The 9,226-nt window shown below is 38.2% G+C and overlaps 1 protein-coding gene across 1 annotated transcript in view; it reads left to right on the forward strand.

Annotated features, from left to right (window-relative positions):
* The window catches only part of fbxw8 (F-box and WD repeat domain containing 8), a 43,665-nt gene extending 34,905 nt beyond the window's left edge, over positions 1–8,760 (forward strand). The window contains exons 9-11 of the mRNA XM_062025222.1: positions 4,715–4,888; positions 5,961–6,077; positions 8,073–8,760. Of these exons, the coding sequence (XP_061881206.1) occupies positions 4,715–4,888; positions 5,961–6,077; positions 8,073–8,223 (442 nt within the window). The 3' untranslated portion in view covers positions 8,224–8,760. The remainder of the gene's footprint in view (positions 1–4,714; positions 4,889–5,960; positions 6,078–8,072) is intronic.
* Positions 8,761–9,226: the final 466 nt, after the last annotated feature.

Below are 9,226 nucleotides of genomic sequence, written 5' to 3' on the forward strand. Positions count from 1 at the left end.
CTCTAATTTGACCCCCTTAAAATACTTCAAAACTCACCAAACTTCTCACACACATCGGGACTGGTGGAAATTGCGATCTAAAAAAAAAAAACGAACCCCAAAAATCTAAATTGCGCAATAGCGCCCCCTAGGAAAAAACAAAACAAAACTGCTTCTCAGAGGAAAACTCTGACAAAACTGCTTTTAACTTCCGGTAGGAACGTCTTAGAGACATGAAACAAATACCTCTATGTAGGTCTCGCTTAGACCTACAACTCATAATAACACATCCTCGGGCAAAAACCAACAGGAAGTTGGCAATTTCACATTTTTGACAAAAATGTACTAAAAACACTCCTTTTTACGTCTTTGACCTCTAATTTGACCCCCTTAAAATACTTCAAAACTCACCAAAATTCTCACACACATCGGGACTGGTGGAAATTGCGATCTAAAAAAAAAAACCGAACCCCAAAACTCAAAATTGTGCTCTACATAATTTTTGAAAAAAAACAGAAAAAAAAACTGCTCCTCAGAGGAAAACTCAGACAAAACTGCTTGTAACTTCCGGTAGGAACGTCTTAGAGACATGAAAAAAATACCTCTATGTAGGTCTCGTCTAGACCTACATTTCATAGATTGACATCCTTCAGCAAAAATCAACAGGAAGTTGGCAATTTCACATTTTTGACAAAAATGTACTAAAAACACTCCTTTTTATGTCTTTGACCTCTAATTTGACCCCCTTAAAATACTTCAAAACTCACCAAACTTCTCACACACATCGGGACTGGTGGAAATTGCGATCTTAAAAAAAAAACCGAACCCCAAAACTCAAAATTGTGCTCTACATAATTTTTGAAAAAAAAACTGCTCCTCAGAGGAAAACTCTGACAAAACTGCTTTTAACTTCCGGTAGGAACGTCTTAGAGACATGAAACAAATACCTCTACGTAGGTCTCGCTTAGACCTACATTTCATAGGTTGACATCCTTCAGCAAAAATCAACAGGAAGTTTGCTATTCCTCCTTCAAAACAACATTTTTGTTACAACCGGTCACCAAACATCAAACGTTATCTCCTCTGAGGGCGTTTGTCGTTTCGGCTTCAAACTGCTACAGGAGAGAGATTGAACCCTTCTGATTAAACTGTCTGTACGGATTTTTGATACGTGCTACCGTTTTGATTTTACGAGCCTTCAAAGACCCGCAGCACTGATGCTGCTCCGGTGCCAAAAATGACAACGAAAATGCAATTCTTCCTTCTTTGTCCTCAAAATTCTACACACAATACCCTATAATGACAATGTGAACTCAGACACAACTTCCTCTAACTCCCAGTACCAATATCGTAGAGACACGAAACAAAAACCTCTATATAGGTCTCACTCAGGACTACCACTGAACAAAAGTATTGGGACACCGAGGACGAGCACCTGCCAAAATGCGGACCCGTCCAACGCTGCTTGCAGCTTTAATTATTATTGATTTGCAAATAATATTTTTTGGACCAATTAGTTGAAGTTGCATAATTTCCCACGGCCCACCAGACAATATCTCACGCGGCACGGTGGTTGAAAAACTCTGCCTTAGCGAGCGTGCATCCAACCCACGCCGCCGCTTTGTCCTCAGCGCGAAGACAACGAGCCCGTTTGGACGCTTAACTCCAAATTGTGTTAAAGGTCGTTTCGGAAATGGAAAACGTGGCCCCCGGGCGCTCCAGAGTAAATGTGATTATGCTAATGAAGACCACGCTCTCAGCTGTAATGAAGCGGCCGTGTCAACAGATGGAGCTGGCGCTCCCTCGGGCTCGCCGTCGCCATCCTGCACGCTGACCCCTGATTGGCTGTCAGATGATTAATCGGGAGGAGCACTTAGCTCCCAGCAGCACAGCCAAATGACTTTTAATCACCCTGATTGCTGAGGTGAGCGAGCACAACAAAGTACAAAGAAGTAGTTACCAAGTATCTTTACACGCCAATAACACCGCGCTCTTTGTTGCCGTGGCAACACGCAACACTTTTAGCCAATCAGAAGACACCTAAATGTCCAAAAGAGAAATAAAACAAACGCTTTTTGTGGCGTAGAGCGTTTAATTGTTTTTCTCTTCCGCAAAAAAAAAACTGTTCTTAACTTCTTTTTACGCTGCACTGTCCCGATGCGACCTTTGCACTCGCAATATTGGAGCCTTGCGTGTTGGCCGACACCGACGTCGATGCAATGCGATATCAGCGGGAATTACGCTTCCTGTTATTACGTTGTAGTGTGGAGTGTTAGGAGATCTCCTGAAATGAGAAGGTGTGCCGTCTGGAATGAAACTATGCTGCCTTTAAGTTGAAGTGGAGTGGTAACACGACAATAATTCATGAAGTCAAGCTCATAATGCAGTAAGGTGAGTGATGCGGACACGTTTGTTACTGGATACTTTTACGTACGCTTCTGCCTTGGAGGCTTTGTGTAAGTAATATACAAATATAATTATTTGTTTACATTGACACCTGTGCTGTTTAAGACTGCAATATTATTACATTATTTTACCTTCTTTGACCGTCTTTTACCTTGTTTTACCTTCTATATTCCTTGTTTTAGCTTATTTGGTTTTTTTACCTTTTATTTTCCTTTGTATCTTCTATTTACCTTCTTTGACCATCTATTACCTTGTTTTACTTTCTGTTTTAATTGTTTTACCCTATTTTAATTTTTAGATCTTGTTTTACCTTCTAAATTTCTTCTATTGTGTTTTATTTACCTTCTTTGATCATCTTTTACCTTTTGTATTCTTGTTTTACCTTCTATTATCCTTCTATTACCTTTTATATACCTTCTATGTATCTTATTATAACTTTTATTTACTTTCTATGTAACTTATTTTACCTTTTATTTACTTTCTATATTTCTTTTTTTACATTGTCATTTACCTTTTATTTTAATTTCTTTTACCTTATTTTACCCTCATTTATGTCTTTGACTGTCTTTTACCTTGTTTATTCTGTTTTTACCTTCTATACTCCTTTTTTACCTTTTATTGATCTTCCATTTACCTTCTTTGAATGTCTTTCACCTTGTTTTATCTTGTCTTGCCTTTTATAGTCCTTTTACCTTCTATTTTTTTCTTTTACCTTTTTAAACCTTGTTTTACCTCATGTATTCCTTGTTTTACCTTTTATTTACCTTCCTTGACCATCGTTTTCCCTTTTTTTAGTCTTATTTTATCTTCTATGTTCCTTTCTTTACCTTTGGTTGACCTTATTTTACCTTCTAGTTACCTTGCTGTATCTTGTTTTACCTTCTATATTCCTTCTTTTACCTTTTGATAACTTCCTTTTAACTTCTATTCAACATTTTTTATTAAACCTTTTATTTACCTTATTTTACCTTCTATGTAACTTATTTTACTTTTTAGTTACTATCTTTTATCTTTGATTTACTTTTTTTACTTTATTTATTCCTGCTTTTACCTTTTATTTACATTATTTTGCCTTTTATTTATTTAACTTATTTTACTTTTTATTTACCATCTTTTAGCTTGCATTTACTTATTTTACTTTTTATATTCCCTATTTTACCTTTTATTGATCTTCTATTTACCTTCTTTGAACGTCTTTTACCTTGTTTTATCTTTTATTTTTTTATTTTACCTTTTTAAACCTTGTTTTACCTCATATATTCCTTGTTTTACCTTTTATTTACCTTCCTTGACCATCGTTTTCCCTTTTTTAGTCTTATTTTATCTTCTATATTCCTTCCTTTACCTTTGGTTGACCTTATTTTACCTTCTAGTTACCTTGCTGTATCTTGTTTTACCTTCTATATTCCTTCTTTTACCTTTTGATTAAAAAAAATGTAAACCTTTTATTTACCTTATTTTACCTTCCATGTAACTTATTTTACTTTTTAGTTACTATCTTTTATCTTTGATTTACTTCTTTTACTTTATATATTCCTTCTTTTACCTTTTATTTACATTATTTTGCCTTCTATTTACCTTCTATATATTATATATATTCCTTCTTTTACCTTCTACTTACCTTCCATTACTTTTTATTTACCTTATTTTACCTTCTATTTAACTTATTTTACTTTTTATTTACCATCTTTTATCTTTGATTTACTTATTTTACTTTATATATTCCCTATTTTACCTTTTACTTACCTTATTTTACCATCCATATACCTTTTTCCCACCCACTTTCACCTTGTTTCTGTTATTTTACCTTTAATTCACTTCTATTACAATCTTTTACCGACTATTCAACTTGTTTTACCTTCTTTTATGCGGTGTGGATTTTACACATGTTTATTAGTCACACTCATGAAAGGATGATTTGAAGCAACAGAAGCTTTGATTTCTTGGATAAATGGTTGCTCCAAAAAGCTGCCTGATGGCGAGAGTGGAAGATGGAGTTTGGTGTCAGATCCTAGGGAGTCCATGGTGACATGATGAGCACTGCTGAATGCTGTTGTGTTTGTGCCATGATGAATGGATGAATGGCGTCTTTCACACTCGGAATGCTCCGCCTCCGCAGCAAGATGTGGCTTCACTGCGGCTGAATGGCGCTCTTTGTTCGCCTTCTGATGGGATCTAGTCGCCAGCTTTGGCCAGGATTGAAACGTGAAGCCTGAAAGTGACGGAACAAAGGAGTGTGTTCCACTCCAGTCCTGCGGGGGCACTAGTGTGCAGAGCAGAGGAAACAAGGACAGGGAAATGCAAATAATTCCGGGTTGTGTCTTGTCAGAGTGCGGGTGTTTGACCTGAGAACCTGCTCCTCCGTCACCTCGCTGTACGCACACCACCTGGGCGTCACCTGCGTGCAGATGGACGACTGGAAGATGGTCAGTGGCGGCGGCGAGGGTTTGGTGTGCGTGTGGGACATGAGGATGGCCAGCAAGCTGTGGGAGATGCACAACAGGTGATTGCCTTCTTCCACACACCATGAACAACACAAATAAACCTTCTTCCACACCCCATAAACAACACAAATAAACCTTCTTCCACGCCCCATGAACAACACAAATAAACCTTCTTCCACACCCCATAAACAACACAAATATACCTTCTTCCACACCCTACTAACAACACAAATAAACCTTCTTCCACACCCCATGAACAACACAAATAAACCTTCTTCCACACACCATGAACAACACAAATAAACCTTCTTCCACACCGCATGAACAACACAAATAAACCTTCTTCCACACCCCATGAACAACACAAATAAACCTTCTTCCACACCCCATGAACAACACAAATAAACCTTCTTCCACACCCCATGAACAACACAAATAAACCTTCTTCCACACCCCATGAACAACACAAATAAACCTTCTTCCACACCCCATGAACAACACAAATAAACCTTCTTCCACACCCCATGAACAACACAAATAAACCTTCTTCCACACCCCATGAACAACACAAATAAACCTTCTTCCACACCCCATGAACAACACAAATAAACCTTCTTCCACACCCCATGAACAACACAAATAAACCTTCCACACCCCATGAACAACACAAATAAACCTTCTTCCACGCCCCATGAACAACACAAATAAACCTTCTTCCACACCCCATGAACAACACAAATAAACCTTCTTCCACACCCCATGAACAACACAAATAAACCTTCTTCCACACCCCATGAACAACACAAATAAACCTTCTTCCACACCCCATGAACAACACAAATAAACCTTCTTCCACACCCCATGAACAACACAAATAAACCTTCCACACCCCATGAACAACACAAATAAACCTTCTTCCACGCCCCATGAACAACACAAATAAACCTTCTTCCACACCCCATGAACAACACAAATAAACCTTCTTCCACGCCCCATGAACAACACAAATAAACCTTCTTCCACGCCCCATGAACAACACAAATAAACCTTCTTCCACACCCCATGAACAACACAAATAAACTGTCTTCCACACCCCATGAACAACACAAATAAACAACCTTTTCTGTGCAGACACCCGGTGAGGCATGTGCGCTTCAACACCGGCACTCTGCTCACCGCCAACATCCCCGACGACAAGACGCCCAGGGGGGCGTGCATCACCGACGACGACCTCACCGCACACCGCAGGTACCACCACCCACACACTCCCACTTACAGTTACAGTCTACTACTACGTCAAAACAAGGACAAAATCCATGTGCATGAAAACCTCACTGTCTGTGCGTGCAGACTCACTGTGCACTCACATGGTCTCTCTGTGCGCTCACATGGTCTCTCTGTGCGCTCACATGGTCTCTCTGTGCGCTTACATGGTCTCTCTGTGCGCTCACTTGGTCTCTCTGTGTGCTCACATGGTCTCTCTGTGCGCTCACATGGTCTCTCTGTGCGCTCACATGGTCTCTCTGTGCGCTCACTTGGTCTCTCTGTGTGCTCACATGGTCTCTCTGTGCGCTCACATGGTCTCTCTGTGCGCTCACATGGTCTCTCTGTGCTCTCACATGGTCTCTCTGTGCGCTCACATGGTCTCTCTGTGCGCTCACATGGTCTCTCTGTGCGCTCACATGAGCGCTTACATGATCTCTCTGTGCGCTTACATGGTCTCTCTGTGCGCTCACATGGTCTCTGTGCACTCACATGATCTCTCTGTGCGCTCACATGATCTCTCTGTGCGCTCACTTGGTCTCTGTGCGCTCACATGGTTCTCTTTGTGCGCTCCTTCTTTTACCTTTTTATTTATCTTCTCTTACCTTCTATGTACCTTCTTTGAACTTGTATCTTCTTTTACTTTCTATTTACCTTTACCTTGTCTTTTACATTGTTTTACTTTCTATATTCCTGTTTTTTTTAAACTGTCTTTTACCTTCTCTTTACCTTCTTTGACCATCATTTCCCTTGTTTTACTTTCTGTGTTTCTTGTTTTACTTTTTTTTTTACCCTACTTTACCTTTTTTAATCTTGTTTTACCTTCAACATTCAGTCTTTTACCTTCTATTTACCTTCTTTTACCATATTTTACCTTTTTTAATCTTGTTTTACCTTCTATTGTTCCTTCTTTTTCCTTTTATTTACCTTCTCTTCACCTTCTTTTACATTATATTTACCGTCTTTGACCATCTTTTACCTTGTTTTTATCTTGTTTTAACTTCTGTATTCCATCTTTTACCTTTTATTTAACTTTTCATTACCTTCTTTGACCATCTTTGATCTTTTTAATCTTTGTTTTACCTTCTATTGTTCCTTGTTTGACCTTGTTTTTCCATGTATCTTCTTTTACCATCTATCTTCTTTTACCTTTTGTTTACTTTCAATATTGCTTCTTTTACCTTTTATCTAACTTCTTTCACCTTTTATTTACCTTCTTTTTACCTTATTTTACCCTCCATTTACCGTTTTTGACTGTCTTTTACCTTGTTTAATCTGTTTTTACCTTCTATAATCCTTTTTTTTTAACCTTTTATTTACTTTCTATTCACCTTCTTTGACAGTCCTTTATCTTGTTTTACCTTCTTTATTCTTTTTTATAACTTTTATTTATCTTCTTTTACCTTCTATTTTTTTTGTTACCATTTTCTACCTTTATAAATCTTCTTTTACCTTATATATTCCTTCTTTTACCTTCTTTGACCATCTTTTACCTTGTTTGATCTTGTTTTACCTTCTATATTCCTTCTTTTATCTTTTATTTAACTTTTTTTTTACCTTCTTTGACCATCTTTGATCTTTTTTAATCTTGTTTTACCTTCTATTGTTCCTTCTTTGACCTTTGATATACCTTCCATGTATCTTCTTTTATCATCTATCTTCTTTTACCTTTTTTTTAACTTTCTATTTACCGTTTTTGACTCTTTAGTTCTGTTTTTACCTTCTATAATCCTTTTTTTTTACCTTTTATTTACTTTCTTTTCACCTTCTTTGACGGTCTTTTATCTTGTTTTACCTTCTTTATTCTTTCTTATACCTTTTATTTATCTTCTTTCACCTTCTATCCTTTTACTATTTTCTACCTTTTTAAATCTTGTTTTACGCTAGTCTTACATTTCCATGTCCCACCTTCAGGCCCTGCGGTGTTACAGGTGCATGCCAGATCCACAGGTGGCGCTGTAACTGTCTTTGTCCCGCCAGGCACAGAGGAGTGGTGTGCCATTACGACTTCTCGGAGGACAGCGGCGCCCGTGAGCAGCACGTGTTGCCCATCTGCAGGTCGGACTACACGGGCTCTGATGGCTACAACTACAACATCGGCCTGGCCGTGCCCTACGACCGAGTGAGGTGAGATTTCCCATCATGCATCTGGACACGCCGCCGCTGCAAAAGACTTCAGTTTCATTGCATTTGAAATATCAACACCACTATGAAGGAAAACCTACAAAAATGACTTATTTTGATGCAAACCTTCACAAAACATGGAATTATCTGAGCACAGTAATACTTGAATATGACATCATTGTATGTCACATGTCATTTGTACTATTAGACATGTGACTAACAATAACTCAACATTGTATGTCACATGTCATTTGTACTATTAGACATGTGACTAACAACAACTCAACATTGTATGTCACATGTCATTTGTACTATTAGACATGTGACTAACAACAACTCAACATTGTATGTCACATGTCATTTGTACTATTAGACATGTGACTAACAACAACTCAACATTGTATGTCACATGTCATTTGTACTATTAGACATGTGACATACAACAACTCAACATTCAATTGGATTTCATTCTTAGGGTCAATAAAAGTTTGAAAACCGATTTCTGCTTTTATGTGTTTTCAATCAATCAATCAATCAATCAATCAATCAATCAATCAATCAATCAATCATTCATTCATTCATCATCTATTCCCATTAACGTGTGCTTTTTATAACCTGCCTGATCCATTCCATTTCAATTATTATTATTGTTCTTGTGGTTCTCATTGGGGTAAATCAAGTTTCACACGTATCGTGGTATGACGTATCGTGCTATGATGTATCATGGTATGACGTATCGTGGTATGACGTATCGGGGTATGACATCGTGGTATGGCGTATCGTGCTATGACGTATCGTGGTATGACGTATCGTGCTAAGACGTATCGTGCTAAGACGTATCGTGGTATGACGTATCGTGCTATGACGTATCATGCTAAGACATATCGTGCTAAGACGTATCGTGGTATGACGTATCGTGGTATGACACCGTGGTACGACGTATCGTGGTACGACGTATCGTGGTATGACGTATCGTGGTATGATGTAACGTGGTATGACGTATCGTGCTA

The sequence above is a fragment of the Entelurus aequoreus genome, linkage group LG17, assembly GCF_033978785.1.
Source record: "Entelurus aequoreus isolate RoL-2023_Sb linkage group LG17, RoL_Eaeq_v1.1, whole genome shotgun sequence".
Taxonomy (NCBI): Eukaryota; Metazoa; Chordata; class Actinopteri; order Syngnathiformes; family Syngnathidae; genus Entelurus; species Entelurus aequoreus.